This window comes from Erythrolamprus reginae, chromosome 2 (assembly GCF_031021105.1).
Source record: "Erythrolamprus reginae isolate rEryReg1 chromosome 2, rEryReg1.hap1, whole genome shotgun sequence".
Taxonomy (NCBI): Eukaryota; Metazoa; Chordata; class Lepidosauria; order Squamata; family Dipsadidae; genus Erythrolamprus; species Erythrolamprus reginae.
Window position 1 is genome coordinate 336,296,701 of NC_091951.1, and position 19,591 is coordinate 336,316,291.

General features: G+C 42.5%; 1 protein-coding gene across 5 annotated transcripts in view; it reads right to left on the bottom strand.

Annotated features, from left to right (window-relative positions):
* NEDD4L (NEDD4 like E3 ubiquitin protein ligase) overlaps positions 1-19,591 on the bottom strand; it is a 441,323-nt gene that overhangs the window by 108,270 nt on the left and 313,462 nt on the right. For all 5 annotated transcript variants that reach the window (XM_070743513.1, XM_070743512.1, XM_070743511.1 and 2 more), the window contains exon 6: positions 877-927. Coding sequence is in view for 2 of the 5 variants with exons in the window: in XM_070743511.1 (XP_070599612.1) it covers positions 877-927 (51 nt within the window). In the remaining 3 variants the exon portion in view is untranslated. The remainder of the gene's footprint in view (positions 1-876; positions 928-19,591) is intronic.

Consider the following 19,591-nt stretch of genomic DNA (forward strand, 5'->3'; position numbering starts at 1 on the left):
AGGTAGGATTTCCCAGCTAAGGGAGCATCTGTGAAATCGCAGCATCACAAAAACACCAAAGTCCTTGAAACCCCATCTCCAGACCTCTGTGTTTTTGCAATGCTGCGATTTCACGGAGGCTCCCCTTGCTGGGAAACCCCGCCTCCGGACTTCCGTTGCCAGCGAAGCACCCGTTTTTGCACTGCTGAGATTTGCCTGCTGGGATTCCCCTGCAGCAGCACAAAAACGCGGAAGTCCGGAGGTGGGTTTTCCCATGAAGGGGAGCCTCAGGGGAATCCCAGCAGCACAAAAACGGGTGCTTTGCTGGCAACGGAAGTCTGGAGGTGGGGCATCCCAGTAGTGGCGGTGGGTTTGTAAGGTGAAAATAGTTTGTAAGAAGAGGCAAAAAAAATCTTAAACCCCGGGTTTGTATCTTGAAAAGTTTGTATGACAAGGCGTTTGTAAGATGAGGTATCACTGTGTATGTATGTATGTATGTATGTATGTATGTATGTATAAATAATATATATATATTATTACACACACACACACACATTTCAGATTTTTTTATATACCTATGAAAACATTAAAGTACTGCAGTTTTGGCACTCACATTTACGACCATCACTCACATTTACGACCATCACATTTAAGTTGCATGGACTCCACTCCCAGAATTTCCCAGCTAGCAGCCATGCTTGCTGGGGAATTCTGGGAGTTGAAGTCCACACATCTTAAAGTTGTCATGGTTGAGAAAGTCTGCTTGACAAAGTGAACTTTGTGCATTTCTAATTAAAAAACAGTCAAGATCATACAAATTCTGCCTACTTTTGACTTAGATCATTCTTGAATTACCTTCTACAAAATAGAGAGGCCAAAGTTGTAAAAAGTTCTTACCGGAAGATGATTAAGTGGCACATCCACCTGACCCAGAAAGTCGTCTCTGGTCTGTTAACAAAATAGAAAAGATTTAGAATGATTTATTATTAAATCAGTATAATCACTGACATTTCTGCCGCACAAATCCCAGCGACCAATTAGGTCCCACAGAGTTGGCCTTCTCCCGGTCCTGTCAACTAAACAATGTCGTTTGGCGGGTCCCGGGGAAGAGCCTTCTTTGTGGCGGCCCCGACCCTCTGGAACCAGCTCTCCCCTGAGATTAGAACTGCCCCCACCCTCCTTGCCTTTCGTAAACTCCTTAAAACCCACCTCTGCTGTCAGGCATGGGGGAATTGAGACATCTCCCCCGGGGCTATACAATTCATGTATGGTATGTTTGTGTGTATGTCTGCTTTAATAACGGGGTTTTTAAAAAATGTTTTTAAATTATTAGATTTGTCTTGAATTGTTTTATTTTTGTTGTGAGCCGCCCCAAGTCTACGGAAAGGGGCGGCATACAAATCTAATAAATAAATAAAATAAATAAATTTATATCAAGGCAGTTTTTACAGCCACCTTAAATTATATTTTAATTATCGTACAAAGTCTTGGCTTTGTCAGATAATCTCAGTTACCTGTATTTCATATAATGTTTCTGTCCTTGAGAAGCCTGATTAAATACATACAGAGACAGATCCCCAAAGCGAATAATAAAGAGAAATGTTTTATTCCCCCTGACAATTTCTAGTTACCGGTAGTCACAAAACCCCCCCTGCAGATCTGAATCTTGGAGATAGATGAAATCACCTGATCATTTTATCTGGCTTGATTGATTTCAAAACAAGCATTCTATTCTTTAATGATAACATTTGATAAAAATAACAGAAAAACAGTAATGTTTATTATACATATGGACAATGCACACTCCAGGGACTTCCCAACGGCTATTGGGAGTCTCATGCTGGGAAAAGCAAATTATTCTGTCAGAAAAGATGAATATCTCATTTACGAATTACGTGGACCCTTTCACTTCCTCTCTATGTCATCTTCCTTGTTGGCTGCAATAGAGATATCTAACTGATATGGAAAGCACCAAGCAATTTCTAAAGAAGGAAGATCAGGTGGAGGAGGATGAGATGTCCCATTAACTTAATACAGTGATGCCTGGTCTTACAAACTTTTCGAGATACAAATCCAGGGTTTAAGATTTTTTTGCCTCTTCTTACAAATTATTTTCACCTTACCAACAAACTGCCACCGCTGGGATGTCCCGCCTCTAGACTTCAGTTGCCAGCGAAGCACCCTTTTTTGCACTGCTAGGATTCCCCTGAGGCTCCCCTCCATGGGAACCCCCACCTCTGGACTTCCATGTTTTTGTGATGCTGCAGGAAAATCCCAACAGCGCAAAACCGGGTGCTTCACTGGCAACGGAAGTCCGGAGGTGGGGTTTCCCAGTGAGGGGAGCCTCAGTGAAATCGCAGCATCGCAAAAACACAGAGCTTCGGAGGTGGGGTTTCGAGGACTTTGGTGTTTTTGTGATGCTGCGATTTCACTGATACTCCCTTCACTGGCTCGTTTTTGCGCTCTTGGGATTCCCCTGAGGCTCCCCTCCATGGGAAACCCCACCTCTGGACTTCCATGTTTTTGTGATGCTGCAGGAAAATCCCAACAGCGCAAAACCGGGTGCTTCACTGGCAACGGAAGTCCGGAGGTGGGGTTTCCCAGCGAGGGGAGCCTCAGTGAAATCGCAGCATCGCAAAAACACAGAGCTTCGGAGGTGGGGTTTCGAGGACTTTGGTGTTTTTGCGATGCTGCGATTTCACTGATACTCCCTTCACTGGCTCGTTTTTGCGCTCCTGTGATTCCCCTGCTGGGATTCCCCTGCAGCATCACAAAAACACAGAAGTCCGGAGGTGGGGTTTCCTATGGAGGGGAACCTCAGGGAAATCACAGCAGCGCAAAAAAACCCCTCCTGAGGTCCACATGGCCCCCACCCTAACGGGTTTCCAAAAAGCCTTGAAAACCTGGCTTTGCCGGCAGACCTGGGGGCCCTGATAATTGACATATCCGGCCGAGACACAAATTGATTGGGATGTTTGGTGTATGAATGTATTATTATGAAATGTTTTTTTTATTATTATGAATTTAATTATTCATTATTATGATTTTTTAAATTATGAAATGTTTTAATCTGATTATATTGTTTTATAATTATTGTTGTAAACTGTCCTAAGTCCTCAGGAAGTGGGCAGCATATAAATTCAATTAATTAATTAATTAATTAAATAAATAAATACATATGGTCACTCATGTCTTGGTCCCATGGTCTGTACTTCATGAACTATTTCAATGCATTCTATATGGGTCACCCTCGAAGAACGCCTGAAAATTGCAAATAACTTTAAATCGTAGTGATACGGGCGGTTATGAGTGGTTCCTGTTCACCCACGTTACACCTTTATTAGGTGAGCTGCACTGGTTAGCTGCCGATGGGACTTCTGGATGCAATTTCCTAACACAGATCTTGGATGCTTGAAGGACCATGTCTACCTGGCTCTTTCCATTTGCCTTATAAAAATCTAGTGAGAGGGGAGATGCTTTGGCCTGCCACTTAAAAATGCGGCCTTTTTATCTGTCAATCAGCTGTCCAGAAGAGTTGTTTGACAGTGGGGTGGGGAGCATCCAGAAGCTGATCACTGCCAGGTAAAAAATGAGATAAACTTTCCACTTTACTAAGAAAATTATCCTCCCTGTGGATCAGCCGTCAGGTTTAGAGAGATATCAGGCTCTGCAAATAAGTTACCTGAAAGTGTAGCCATTTCCTCACTCCCCCCCACCCCAAATGTATGCCCCAGTTACAACAATCTTATGATCTGTAAATGGCTTTTCATGCTGTTAACAGAAAGCAGGAGGCTTTTACCAATGATTTTGCTCGACCTGTCTTGCATCTCCAAATTCATACCGCCACCACCCAGCAGTATAGCGGACACCACTCAGCAGATAACTCACAAGATAGGAATTGCTAGTGAGCATAAAAAAAAATCCTCTATTTCCAGATAGTTTTCTGCCTGCTCAAGAACGACCAGGAAGCATTTTAACTAGGGCTGTAGATAAGATAAGGAAGATAAAGAAGAACAGGGAATCCATCTTCCCAATAGTTCTCTGCCTGCTTAAGAATGACCGGGAAGTATTTTAACTTGGACTGCAGATAAGATAATTTAAGATAAGGAAGAACAGGGAATCCATCTCTTAACATTGGAGAATATTTCAGCATGTGCAAACTCCAGGCAGGAGATCAGTGGCTACAATTTTCTTTTACTATCACACTGTGGGCATGGCTTAATTTGTGGGTGTGGCTTGCTGGCCATGTGACCAAGTGGGAGTGGCTTGATGATCATGTGACTGGGGTGGCTTAAAGGTCATGTGACTGGCTCAAACTCAACCCAGACAAGACGGAGTGGCTGTGGGTCTTGCCTCCCAAGGATAATTCCATCTGTTCGTCCATCACCCTGGGGGGGGACTATTGACCCCCTCAGAGAGGGTTCGCAACTTAGGCATCCTCCTCGATCCACTGCTGACATTGGAACATCATCTTTCGGCTGTGGCGAGGAGGGCGTTTGCCCAGATTCGCCTGGTGCACCAGTTGCGGCCCTATTTGGACAGAGAGTCATTGCTCACAGTCACTCATGCCCTCATCACCTCAAGGTTCGATTACTGCAATGCTCTCTACATGGGGCTACCTCTGAAAAGTGTTCAGAAACTTCAGATCGTGCAGAACGCGGCCGTGAGAGCCATCGTGGGGCTTCCCAGATTCGCCCACATTTCTACAACACTCTGTAGCCTGCATTGGCTGCCGATTAGTTTCCGGTCACAATTCAAAGTGTTGGTTATGACCTTTAAATCTCTACATGGCAGTGGACCAGAGTACCTTCGGAACCACCTGCTACCGCACATATCCCAGCGACCAATAAGGTCCCACAGAGTTGGCCTTCTCCGGGTCCCGTCGGCTAAACAATGTCGTTTGGCGGGCCCCAGGGGAAGAGCCTTCTCTGTGGCGGCCCCGGCCCTCTGGAATCAGCTCCCCCCGGAGATTAGAACTGCCCCCACCCTTCTTGTCTTCCGTAAATTACTCAAGACCCATCTATACCGCCAGGCATGGGGGAGTTGAGACACCTTTTCCCTCAGGCTTTTTAATATTTTTAATATTTATGTTTGGTATGAATGTGCTGTTTGCTTTTTAATATGATAGGGTTTTATATGCTTCTTTAATATTAGATTTGTTTTGCTATAATATTGTTTTATTACTGTTGTGAGCCGCCCCAAGTCTTTGGAGAGGGGCGGCATACAAATCTAATAAATTGAATTGAATTGAATTAAAGATGGCCAACTTGACGTCAGTCATGTCAAGGGTTAGGGTTAGGGTCCCTGGCCTCTCCTCGCCTCAAAGAGATACAATTTCCCTATCTATTTACTATTACTGAACATCCAAAATATACTATTTAATCCTATGTATATATGCCATATGTGTACATACATATTACAAACAGGCACACAAAAATATACATTATCTACTATATAAACTGAATGTGTATGTACATACACACACACATACATTTCTTCTAAAATTACAGTGGTACCTCATCATACGAACTTCATTGGTTCCAGGAGGAGGTTCGTAAGGTGAAAAGTTCGTAAGATGAAACAATGTTTCCCATAGGAATCAATGTAAAAGCAAATAATGCGTGCAAATCCTTCAGGAAAATCCCAAACTTTAGAAGGGAGGCGAACAGAGGGCAGGGAGGAGCAGCTAAAGGGGGCAGGTGGAAGAAGCAAGGCTAGGCTAAAGGGTGAGTGGGAAGGAAGAAAGGCTAGGGGGGTGCCCCTCCCTTTTCTTTTTTCAAAAGACACCGTTTCAGTGCCTTTGCAAGCATGCAAAATCTTTACTCCTCCAAGCTGCCCCTCCCTTTTCTTTCTTAAAAAGACACCGTTTCAGTGCTTTTGCAAGCATGCAAAATCTTTACTCCTCCAAACTGCCCCTCCCTTTTCTTTCTCAAAAAGACACCGTTTCAGTGCTTTGCAAGCATGCAAAATCTTTACTCCTCCAAACTGACCCTCCCTTTTCTTTCTTCAAAAAAGGGGGGGAAAAGAAACCCCTTCATCCCAGCAGCAGCTGCTTGGGTTCGTAAGGTGAAAATAGTTCGGAAGAAGAGGCAAAAAAATCTTAAACACCCGGTTCGTATCTTGAAAAGTTTGTTAGAAGAGGCGTTCGTAAGATGAGGTACCACTGTATATCCATTCCACCTCATTTACTGTGATAGGAAAAACATACCCAGAGCCCAGAAGGGGAAAAAAGAAAAAAAAATCATTTTTTTTCTACTGGTACTGCGTACCTGACCGTACCCGTAGGAGCCCATCACTGCAGGAGATGTAAAGATGCTGCAGCACGGAATTTTGCAGAGCTATTATAAATAATCTCTCTATTCCCATCTGGAAACCTGAAAACTTGCAGTCTCAGCAAGCGCCAATTCAGAACCCAAGAGGCGTTTCACTTTGCAAACAGATGTCCATAATGCAATTAATATCAACAAAGGCGGATAGAGCATCGTGTCACAAAAATGTTTATTTTCACACGCTTTAGAAAGCTGACGTTTCGCTTGTTCATATGTTTACATTTTTGTTAAACGTGGCAAATATATTTTTAAATACAGGTCTTTTTCCCCCATTACAGAAAATTAAAGACTTTGAAGCAGAAAACACTACATATTTACGTAACTGGAATTCAGACTTGACACATACTATAGAACAGAGTTAATACAAAGCATTTGGGAACATGGAGTGTAAGCTAACACAATGGCTAATTCCCACACTCCATTAAATCTTAATTTGTTTGGTTTGGATTTAATGTGATGTGTGGACTCCCTCCTTAGGGCTTAGCATCCCACACAAACATGTTGTGATTTGCTTAAGAAGACACAAAAATAATTCTGGCTTAGTTTGTTATTCATGGGGGCAGCCAGAATATTATAATCTTAATATGCACGTCAATCTTCACTTTATATGTACACTGAAAATAACAACATATTCATTCGTTAGCCTAGTTTTTGAACAAGAAAATCTGAAAAAAACATTTCTGGAACAATTTGGAATAGAATTTCCTACTTTAATTTTTTTTTTTTTAAAAAAAGACTTTCTTTTGCTCCTGAAGAAATAAGGATTCTATGCACTTCTGTACGTCCATGTAGACCTCTCCTAATTGCGTCATTTTTCTTTTATGGAAGGACCTCTTAAAAGCCTACATCCATCATATGCAGAGAAACCTCACTATATACAGTGATACCTCGTCTTACGAACCCCTCATCATATGAACTTTTTGAGATTTCTTTGCCTCTTCTTCCAAACTATTTTCACCTTATGAACTCCGCCTTCGGACTTCCATTGCCAGCGAAGCGCCTGTTTTTGCGATGCTGGGATTCCCCTGAGGCTCCCCTCGCTGGGAAACCCTACCTCCGGACTTCCATTGCCAGCGAAGCGCTGTTTTTGCGATGCTGGGATTCCCCTGAGGCTCCCCTCGCTGGGAAACCCTACCTCCGGACTTCCGTTGCCAGCGAAACGCCCGTTTTTGCAATGCTGGGATTCCCCTGCTGGGATTCCCCTGCAGCATTGCAAAAACGCAGAAGTCCGGAGGTGGGTTTTCCATGGAGAAGAGCCTCAGGGGAATCCCAGCAGTGCAAAAACGGGTGCTTCGGCTGGCAAAAGGGGTGAATTTTGGGCTTGCACGCATTAATCGCTTTTCCATTGATTCCTATAGGAAACATTGTTTCGTCTTATGAACTTTTCACCTTACGAACCTCATCCTGGAATCAATTAAGTTAGTAAGACAAGGTATCACTGTACAAAGGAACTTCTCAAAGCTGTGAACCATCTCACTGGTGATATCTGCAAGATTAATGAAAACAGAATCAACCGTGCTAATGGTCCAAGGCCATTCTGCTTTGCAACTTTAATTTGCATCATTGATGTATCCCTTGATAAAAAATAGATTTTGAAACCATTTAAATTGCTATCTTCTCGTAATAAGAATCAGGTTGTAAGCGACCCCCTAACAGCTACAGTATTTCATACTCAGCATGGTGTCCATAACTTCAAGATTCCCAACTGAGAACACATTCGAACCTGCCGCTATGAATAATTTGAGAATGCAAACAGTGATTAATCTTCGTATATCCTGTTGAAATTTGTTGTGATTCAGTCTGAGGCTCCTCAGGGAACGGCTGGAACTCTGCCGGCTCCATGCTCAGAGGGGGAGGACGAGGAACAGGAGGAGGAGGAGAACCAGGCAGACGGGGAAGAGGAATGTCAGGACGAGGAGGAGGGAGAACAGCCTGAGACCCCCGGGGGGGAGCTCTCCCCAGCGAGTAGCCTGGAGTCATTAGATGAGAATGCACAAGCCATCATAGATATGAGGCAGAGAAGGGCAGCACAACGAAGGGGACAATTAGTCAGGTATTTCCATCCCTAATAGGCAACAGCTGGGTTTGGGTGTGGTTCTCCTCAGAAAGGTTGAAAAGGCAGGCCCGCCCTTCCTGTATTGTGGAGAGTTATCTTTTGGGAGTCCTGTGACCTTGCTTCGATCCTTGGCGTCTCTGATTCTGGCTTGTGACTTCGAAGGCTGAAAACTTAGGGGAGGTGTGGGTTTTATTATCTACAGTGGTGTGTGTGCCAGGAAGAAGCCTGTTGTATTGTCTGGCCGTCGTGACTCTTCTGTGAAGCTTCATAGCATTCAAGTTTGTAAGAACAGTTTTTGTTCTCTGTGTTTGTTTTCAAAGATATAAAATGACTTTGCTTTTTATCAGCATGTCTGGATACTCTTTTTAGTTGGTGTTGGCGTCTGGGGGGACCCAGATAGAAGAAAATTAAAGCCAGATTTAGTATAAGCCAGACTTGTTTCAACCATTATTTGTTGAACGGCAACAGTGGACTGGTTCAACATAATCCTAAGAGCTACTTCACTCGTCTGCTTGCAATGGTGTAACGACATCATGTAGCCATTGGTCTAGGACAGGGGCGTCAAATCTGTGGTCCAAAGTGTCACGTGCTTGCCACCCCCACTCCCGTTTTAACAAAGCGGGGAAAGCTGAGATACATCATATGACAACATCATGATGACGTGAGCTTGATGAGATAATCTAATAGTATTGCGTTCAAACTTCATGTTACATTCCATCTGTGGTGTGTTTCTGATTTCTATACAGTGGTACCTCTACCTAAGAATGCCTCTACTTACAAACTTCTCTAGATAAGAACCGAGTGCTCAAGATTTTTTTGCCTCTTCTCAAGAACCATTTTTCACTTACAAACCCAAGCCTCCGAAACTATAACCGGAAAAGGCAGGGAGAAGCCTCCGTGGGGTCTCTCTAGGAATCTCCTGAGAGGAAACAGGGGCGGAAAAGGTGGGGAGAAGCCTCCATGAGGCCTCTCTAGGAATCTCCTGGGAGGAAACAGGGCCTCCACCCTCCCTGTGGTTTCCCCAATTGCACACATTATTTGCTTTTACATTGATTCCTATGGGAAAAATTGGTTCTTCTTACAAAATTTTTCTACTTAAGAACCTGGTCACATGGCATTGGACCAGATTATTTGCGGGACCGCCTTCTGCTGTATGAGTCCCAGCGACCGGTTAGGTCCCACAGAGTCGCCTTCTACAGGTCCCATCAAGTAAACAATGTTGTTTGGAGGGGTCTAGGGCAGTGATTTTCAACCTTTTTTGAGCCGCGGCACATTTTTTACATTTACAAAACCATGGGGCACATTTGGGGGGGGACCCTAAAAAAAGTTTGGACAAAAAAATTCTCTCTCTTCCTCCCTTTCACTCTATTTCTCTCTCCCTCTTTCTCTCCCTCTTTTTTCTCTCTTCCTTCTTTCCTCTTTTTTTCTCTCTTTCTCTCTCCCTCCCTACCTCCTTCTATGTCTTTCTCTCTCCCACCTTCCCTCCCTCTCCCTCTCTCTTGCTTTCTTTCTCTCTTGTTCTCTTTCTCTTGCTTTCTTTCTCTCTCTTGCTTGCTTTCTTTCTCTCTTGCTCTTTCTTTCTCTCTTTCTCTTTCTTTCTTTCTCGTTTTCTTTCTCTCTCTGAGCTTCGCGGCACACCTGACCATATCTCGCGGCACACTAGTGTGCCACGGCACACTGGTTGAAAAACACTGGTCTAGGGGAAGAGCTTTCTCTGTGGGGGCCCTCATAAATCAGTTCCCCCCAGAGATTTGCATTGCCTCCACCCTCCTCGCCTTCTGCAAGAGTCTTAAGACTCATTTATGCCGCCAGACTTGGGGCGATTAGATGTTGGCCCCCTGTCCGATCAATGTTTTGTATGATTGCTGTCTGAATGGGTATGATAGAATTTTAACATTATTGGGGATTTTAGATTAATTTACCTAGTTTTAATTAATTGGATTTAGACACTGTATTTTACTGTTCTTTATATGTTGCAAGCCGTCCCGAGTCCTCGGAAAGGAGCGGCATATAAATCAATCAATCAATCAATCAAACAAACAAATAAATAAATATGCTATAGGCTCACCATCATGGTCTTATCCCATATAAGTATATGAAGGAATAAATGCCTGATTGGATTCTATATATGAGTCTGACTGAATGTTAGCAAAAACCTCCTAACCATTAGAACAATTTGACACTGGAATCAATTGCCAAGCTAGGTGAGAACTCCAGTTTGTTGGAATGGTTCCGGGAGAGGATGAGTATTCAATCTGTTGTGGATATTTTAAACTGGATTCTTGCACTGAGCTGGGGTTGATTCCGATAACCTCAGTGATCCTTTCAATACTGATACCTGAGGAAGATGGAGAAGGAAGGAAGGAAGAAAGGAAGGATGGATGGAGAGAAAGAAGGAAGGGATTGAGGGAAGAAAGGAAGGGATGGAGGGAAGGAGGGGAGGGAGGGAAGGAAGGAAGGGATGGAGGGAAGGATGGGACGGAGGGAAGGAGGGGAGGGAGGGAAAGAAGGAAGGGATGGAAGGAAGGAAGGAAGGAAAGAAATCTATTTCCCCTTAATTGGCAAAATACTTTGAGCTACTTCTTCTGTCCTTCTACATTTATATTCCCATTTCCCTCTTCTCTATTTGTTCTACTTTCTCTCTTTTCATCCACCTCGCTTCATATAAACTGCATGGAGCAATGCCCATGCTTTCCCCTCTTATATTGATTTAAATGCTCCTTTTAAAGGTCATGAAAATTGAGGTAATACAGAGAATGCAAATAGAAATCACAAACCACGTTGCTTCAGGCATCGCCCCAGGCTAGTTACTGTTTCTACAAGGTTTTCTGAATTCTACTTGGTACATTCATGGGGAGTGTAGAGATTCTGGGTGACCTAAAAAGCCAAACAGGGCCAGCGCTGGTTAAGATTTAGATGGGAGAATCATCTGGGAAGTTAGGTACCATACCCAGAAGAGCAGGAAGCCAGGAAAAGAGGAAAAAAAACAGAATATAGCAATGACAATTCATTTATACATCACACCAGGAAACTGCATAGATGTATTTGTGTAGGTGACCTGAAACCATGCTCGATTTGAAAATGATTATGCATTCTTTAAGCCTAAATATATTATGGGTCTATCTCAGGGGTAGGCAAAGTTGGCTCTTCTATAACATGTGGACTTCAACTCCCAGAATTCCTAAGCTAGCATGATTGGCTCAAGAATTCTAGGACTTGAAGTCCACAAGTCATAGAAGAGCCAACTTTGCCTACCCCTGGTCTATCTAAATTAAACTCTGTTTCTTCATCTTAAAAAACCCCTAAAATTAGACCTTCTGTAGTTTGGCTAGGACATTCATATTTCCCAGCGGTGTCCGTATATAGCTCCCCAAAAGAGTGCGTCTCAGACCTCCAGGGAGGATATGGCTGTCCATCATCAATGGACCATTGTTTTGGGAGCTTGATGTGATGTACCAGAATAAGGCTGATTGTTTGGATAAGATGTCCAGTTGTTTCTCATGGTTTCCTTTTTCTTGCATGCCAGCAATTGTTTATTCCAGGGATCTCCAGCCTTGGCAAATCTAAGACTTGTGAACTTCTGGGAGTTGAAATCCACAAGTCTTCAAGTTGCCAAGGTTGGAGACCCCTGGTTTACAGCATTTTTTTTTATGTTGGAGAAGGTCCTGGGCAGCAGTCACTGTTGTATTGGATTATATAGGACTGGTAGGTTGTAGCGAGAGCTCTTTTGGCATCCTCACAAATTGACAATTAGATCTTGGCTTCTGATGTACTCCATGATTATGTCAAGTGAGACATAATCTCATTTACGGGTAGTGATTTCTGACAGTCTCAAAATGGGTGAACAGTGCAGTCAGGCGGTAGGGAAAGCAAGTAGGATGCTTGGCTGCATAGCTAGAGGTATAACAAGCAGGAAGAGGGAGATTATGATCCCGCTATATAGAATGCTGGTGAGACCACATTTGGAATACTGTGTTCAGTTCTGGAGACCTGACCTACAAAAAGATATTGACAAAATTGAACGGGTCCAAAGACGGGCTACAAGAATAGTGGAAGGTCTTAAGCATAAAACGTATCAGGAAAGACTTAATGAACTAAATCTGTATAGTCTGGAGGACAGAAGGAAAAGGGGGGACATGATCGAAACATTTAAATATATTAAAGGGTTAAATAAGGTCCAGGAGAGAAGTGTTTTTAATAGGAAAGTGAACACAAGGACAAGGGGACACAATCTAAAGTTAGTTGGGGGAAAGATCAAAAGCAACATGAGAAAATATTATTTTACTGAAAGAGTGACAAACAAACTTCCAGCAGACGTGGTAGATAAATCCACAGTAATTGAATTTAAACATGCCTGGGATAAACATATATCCATCCTAAGATAAAATACAGAAAATAGTATAAGGGCAGACTAGATGGACCATGAGGTCTTTTTCTGCCGTCAGACTTCTATGTTTCTATGTTTCTATTATTAGCTACCTAAGAAAAAGGGAACTCATTTAAATGTGGGGTAGAGATTATGGATGGTCAAATGAGATCCATTGATGTCCATGAGGTGGTTAATAAACTGAGATGTTCCCACATTTGTGGGGCAGAGCCTGCTTGGAACCTCAGGCCTGCTTTCTCCTGTACCTTGATAGCCTACAAGCACCTTGACAGTGATTCGAAAAGCACACTGCATATTGACAACTAAATTTGTTGTCACGGACTCGACAACGCAGAACGCCTTTTTCCTGAGGACTCGCCATTCCGAGGGTAAACAAAGAACTGAACATTGCCAAAGAATGACACGACAGCATCGTCCCTGTGGCAGCCATTCAAAACTTAGATAATCCCTCTTTCAAATGGTCACTGACAATTGTCATTACATGACAATGCTTGAGAACTGAAGCAATGAGTCATAAAATTGGTTCATTCTTTTTGAATAACCCTATATATTAAATTATATTCTTGCATATGAGTTTTTACTTGACTTCTATTCTTCATTTTTACATAATGAATGTTTTGTGTAGTGTTTTCATCATATTGACCACAGGAAGCAATCCATGAGTTATTTCATCCTTATTAGAATCATCTCTTAATTGATTGATGGTTGATTCCAACCAATTATTATTATTATTATTATTATTATTATTATTATTATTATTATTATTATTATTATTATTTAGATTTGTATGCCGCCCCTCTCCGTAGACTCGGGGCGGCTCACAACAATAATAGTACAATGTATAGCAAATCTAATAATTAAAAGTCATTAAAAACCCCTTATTAAAAAAGAAACATGCACACAAACATACCATGCATAAACTGTATAGGCCCGGAGGGAGATGTCACAGTTCCCCCATGCCTTGCGGCAGAGGTGGATTTTAACAAGTTTACGAAAGGCAAGGAGGGTGGGGGCAGTTCTAATCTCCGGGGGGAGCTGGTTCCAGAGGGTCGGGGCCACCACAGAGAAGGCTCTTCCCCTGGGTCCCGCCAGATGACATTGTTTAGTTGACGGGACCCGGAGAAGGCCAACTCTGTGGGACCTAACGGGTCGCTGGGATTCGTGCGGCAATCCTGGTTGATTCCCAATAAGGCTAGGAAGTATAGTGATGAATATTGAAAAGAGGAATCAATGTCTGTTGCATGAGATGGGCAACAGGGCAGGAGCAGGATACCACAATTTGCTGTACTTAAGGCTGTACTGTAATCCATTATAATGGTTCCACATTGAGTTCAAGATAAGTAGATTAAAACTTTCATCTGAAAAGAAGACATTCCGACAAATCTAACCATCATTAGTAAAATTATGGAATGCGCCGAACTAACAAAACTAACAATGGAAATTCAAAACAAAAATGATTCAGAGTTCTACAAGGCCTGGGAAAAATGGTTCAGATGGCTATCCAACTCTAAAGAAAACAAAGCGAAAAATAACCAAAATAGCTTAATATAAACCAAAATAAAGATATGTATAATAAAAAATCGGACCAAAACCAATACAATCCCTGTCTGAGTTCAATCCATTTGATAACTACTAGAAATCTACTAATATTACAACCTACGATTAAGTTTCACTAACAAAAACAACAAATATAATCAAACTAAGTTGTCACAATCCAAACGCCTGCTTGCTTGCAGGTACTACTTCCCCTCTCTCTATCTCTCTCTTCTCTCTTCCTTTCTCCTTTCTTTCCCTTTCCACCCTTTTTCTTTTCACATTACTGTTGGATTATCAAATATTGCAGCTATAAGATTATTCAAATAAGATATTGAATGTGAAATATTTACATATGGACAAATATTTGGAATGTGTATACAATAATATATATAAGCTGTGATATAACAATACTGCTTGCCCCACTCCCTTCCCACTTCTCTTTTTTGTACTCCCATCTCCCTTTCCCCCTGTTTTACCTCTTTTTGTATAAATCAATAAAGTATATTTAAAAAAAAACAAAAAAGCCTTTCATCTGAACAACTGTTCACAAGGTTCTACTACAGCCTGAAGATATTAACCAGAGAAACAACTTTGCTGCTTTTCAAGAAAAAAAATAGCTCATGTTCTGCAAAATAAATAAATAAATTAACAGCTTTTAAATACTTTGCCCTGTTCCTTCTAAAACTATACATAGATATTGTTTCTCCAAATAGAGAGTATAAATGCTTGTTAAGTCACACTAAAGGGATTCTTCTCATTAATCAGAAGTATTTGTCACCCTTGTCTGTGTACTGTACAAATCACACATCACAAATCAATGCACAAATCAAGTCGTCCTAACGACTTGGGTAACTGACATTCTTGTAGCTATTTTTAAGGTGCTAAAATGCTGCCAATGCCTCTTTCCACCTCAAGTTAGCACCTAAGTTATTGTATGCAAGTTCACGTGCACAGGAGTGTCTGGATGTGTATGTGTGTATCTAATGTGAAGACTAGACTGAGATCTCTTCAAGTCCAAAGTAGAATAACCCTTAAATGCCATAAACACTTTCAACAGTGACCTCCAAGGTTCCTTCCAAGTCTATGATTCTGTCCTTCTGTTATTCAAATCAGTGGCTGGAGGGTTGACCTGTGGGATTCAGATCGTGCAGAATGCGGCCGCGAGAGCCATCATGGGGCTTCCTAGATTCGTCCATGTTTCTGCAACACTCCGCGGCCTGCACTGGCTGCCGATCGGTTTCCGGTCACAATTCAAAGTGTTGGTAATGACCTTTAAAGCCCTTCATGGCATTGGGCCAGAATATATCCGGAACCGCCTTCTACCGCATGAATCCCATCGGCCGATAAGGTCCCACAGAGTTGGCCTTCTCCGGGTCGCGTCGACCAAACAATGTCGTTTGGTGGGCCCCAGGGGAAGAGCCTTCTCTGTGGTGGCCCCGGCCCTCTGGAATCAACTCCCCCCAGAGATTAGAACGGCCCCCACCCTCCTTGTCTTTTGCAAATTACTCAAGACCCACCTTTGTCGCCAGGCATGGGGGAGTTAGGATATTCCTTCCCCTAGGCCATTACAAGTTATGTATGGTATGTTTGTGTGTATGTTTGGTTTTTATAATAAGGGTTTTTAGTTGTTTTATTAAATTGGATTGTTACATGTTGTTTTTTATCATTGTTGTTAGCCGCCCCGAGTCTGCAGAGAGGGGCGGCATACAAATCAAATCAAATCAAATCAAATCAAATCAATCAATCAATAAATAAATTTAAAAAGAGAGAGAGAGAGACTCAGATATTCAAAGAATGTATATGTGTAGGTTCCCAGTCATGGATGAAAAATGTCTCAGTGCTTTTGTGTGCACGTATGTATGATTTCTAAGAAATGAAAAGAGATAAAACAGTTGGGAAGAGAGAAATGAAAGAGAAGAAGAGAACTGGGTTTGCTTTGGGAACCACTGACGATTTGTTTTTTTTTTTATTTAAAACAAAACAAAACATTAAAAGACACAAAAACTCACAAACATAAAGAAAAAATACACATACACGAATCCCAGCGACCGATTAGGTCCCACAGAGTTGGCCTTCTCCGTGTCCCGTTGATTAAACAATGTTGTTTGGCGGGTCCCAGGGGAAGAGCCTTCTCTGTGGCGGCCCCAGCCCTCTGGAATCAACTCCCCCCTGAGATTAGAACTGCCCCCACCCTCCTTGCCTTTCGTAAACTCCTTGAAAACCACCTCTGCTGTCAGGCATGGGGGAACTGAGATAACTTCCCCAGGCCTATATTGTTTATGTATGGTATGTTGTGTGCATATTTTTTAAATTATGGGTTTTTAGTTTTAATTATTAGATTTGTATTGTACATTGTTTCTCTATTACTGTTGTGAGCCGGCCCGAGTCTACGGAGAGGGCCGGCATACAAATTAAATGAATGAATGAATGAATGAATTAATTAATTAATTAATTAATTAATTAATTAATTAATATCCCAATTTCTGGCAGAATCACATACGGAGATGTATAACAATTTGATAGGGGCCAATGGATTTTCTGCTTGACATGTTTATATATAAATAAATTGAAAGCAACTATAACAGCTGTCTCCTCAAAAGGAAGCCAATAACAGGTACGCATTGCCCTTGAAGCTTCTCACCAGCTACACGAAGCCAAGACTCACAATATGACAGTGATGGCAAACCTATGGCATGGGTGCCATAGGTGGCACGCGGAGCCATATCTGCTGGCATGCGAGCTATTGCCCTAGCTCAGCTCCAACGTGCATGTGTGTGCCAGCCAGCAGATTTTTGGTTTGCACAGCTCTGGGAGGATGGCGTTTTTGCCCTCTCCCAGATCCAGGAAAGACTTTGGAACCTTGGGAGGGTAAAACAGGTCTATTGGGCCCACCTGAAATTAGGCAACAGGCTATTTCTGGTCTCCAGGGGCAAGGGGATGGTGTTTTCACCCTCCCCAGGCATTGAATTATGGATATGGGCATTCACGCATGCGCGATAGCGCGTGCCCAAGCTCTTTCAGCACCCACGGAAAAAAAGGTTTGAATAGAATAGAAACATAGAAGTCTGACGGCAGAAAAAGACCTCATGGTCCATCTAGTCTACCCTTATACTATTTTCTGTATTTTATCTTAGGATGGATATATGTTTATCCCAGGCATGTTTAAATTAAGTTACTGTGGATTTATCTACCACGTCTGCTGGAAGTTTGTTCCAAGGATCTACTACTCTTTCAGTCAAATAATATTTACTCACGTTGCTTTTGATCTTTCCCCCAACTAACTTCAGATTGTGCCCCCTTGTTCTTGTGTTCACTTTCCTATCAAAAACACTTCCCTCCTGAACCTTATTTAACCCTTTAACATATTTAAATGTTTCGATCGTGTCCCCCCTTTTCCTTCTGTCCTCCAGACTATACAGATTGAGTTCATTAAGTCTTTCCTGATACGCTTTATGCTTAAGACCTTCCACCATTCTTGTAGCCTGTCCTTGGACCCGTTCCAATTTTGTCAATATCTTTTTATAGGTGAGGAACTGAACACAGGATTCCAAATGTGGTCTCACCAGCGCTCTATACAGCGGGATCACAATCTCCCTCTTCCTGCTTGTTATACCTCTAGCTATGCAGCCAAGCATCCTATTGCTTTCCCTACCACCTGACTGCACTGTTCACCCATTTTGAGACTGTCAGAAATCACTACCCCTAAACCCTTTTCTTCTGAAGAATAGAATTTTATTGGACACACAAGGAATTTGTCTTGGTGCATATGCTCTCAGAGTACATTAAAAAAAAAAAAGATAGATTTGTCAAGAATTATGTGGATGCCATCCCTGATATATGATATCACACAAATCTTTCTCGGTACATGCTCAGATATCCCATTGCTCTCTTTCTGGTTGTTATTTTCCTTGATTTACTATTTCAGCTGCTGGCCTGCACCAGAGGAAACTGTGTTAGCAAAGTCCAGCTCCGGTTACACGCTGATAACATCCCATTCCATATCATTAAGTTCTCCCTCAGCATTGCTTCATAAATGCCACCCACGCTTTTCCCAACAAAAGTTGATATTATATTTGAAAAAAAAGAAGAAGCTAAGGATACAGACACAGACACAATCACCCAGAGGAATGAAAAGACTGGACATATTAGGCCCAGCAATTGGGAATTCACATCTGTATCTTTGTTTGATGAGCCCTGTTTCTCCGAAAATAAGTCACCCCGACAGTAAGACATAGGAGGTTTCGCAGAATTGCCTAATACAGTAATACCTCGTCTTATGAACCTAATTGGTTCCGGAAGGAGGTTCGTAAGGCGAAAGGTTCGTAACATGAAACAATGTTTCCCATAGGAAACAATGTAAAAGTGATTAATGTGTGCAAGGGGGAAAAAAAATTGCAAAATGGCGCTCCGCTGGGCGCTGCCGCCCGGCTGTCACCTTTTAAAACAGCCGGGGGGCTTCTCGGCATTCTCCCGAACGCCGAACCCGGAAGTTTGGCAAAAGTTCGGGTTCGGGTTTGGGTTCCGGAGGCCGCCGAGAAGCACCTGGCTGTTTCAGAAGGTTATAGCCAGGTGGCGCCGCCTGGCGGAGCGCCGTTTTTGCAATCGGCAGCGGCGTTTTTGGCTGATCTGGAGGCTGAAACGGAGGTGGGGAATCCCAATAGGGAATTCCATGGGCGGAGCTTTGACGTCACGAAGACGTCCTTCCTGGAGGCTATGGTTTGGGTTTGGGTTTGGGTTCAGGAGAACGACGAGAAGCCCCCTGGCTGTTTTAAAAGGTGACAGCCGGGCGGCGGCGCCCAGCAGAGCGCCTTTTTGCGATCTGCGGTGGGTTCGTAAGTCAAAAAAAGTTTGTATGAAGAGGCAAAAAATTTCCGAACCCCCGGTTCGTATCTCGAAATGTTTGTATCACGGGGGGTTCGTATCACGAAGTACCACTGTATAAGGAATACCCCGAAAGTAAGACATAGGAGACATTTCATTTCGCAGCATTCCTGAACAGAATATATATAACCTATATTTGAAGAAAGTATAATTGTTTTACACGGAAATAATGGTACGGTAGTAGTAAGAAATTCTTGATAGGATTCACAGTTTGTCTGGTTATGCTGGTTTGTGATGACATCTACTGTACAGTATATAATAAATGTTTGGGTTTTTTGTCAGCAACAAATGTGAATTCTTCTTCATTGAAAAAATGTGAGACATCCCCTGAAAATAAGATGTAGCACATCTTTTAAATTTATTTATTTATTTATTTTGTCCAAATAATACACAATGATGGTTATAGAGGATATAGTAGAGAAG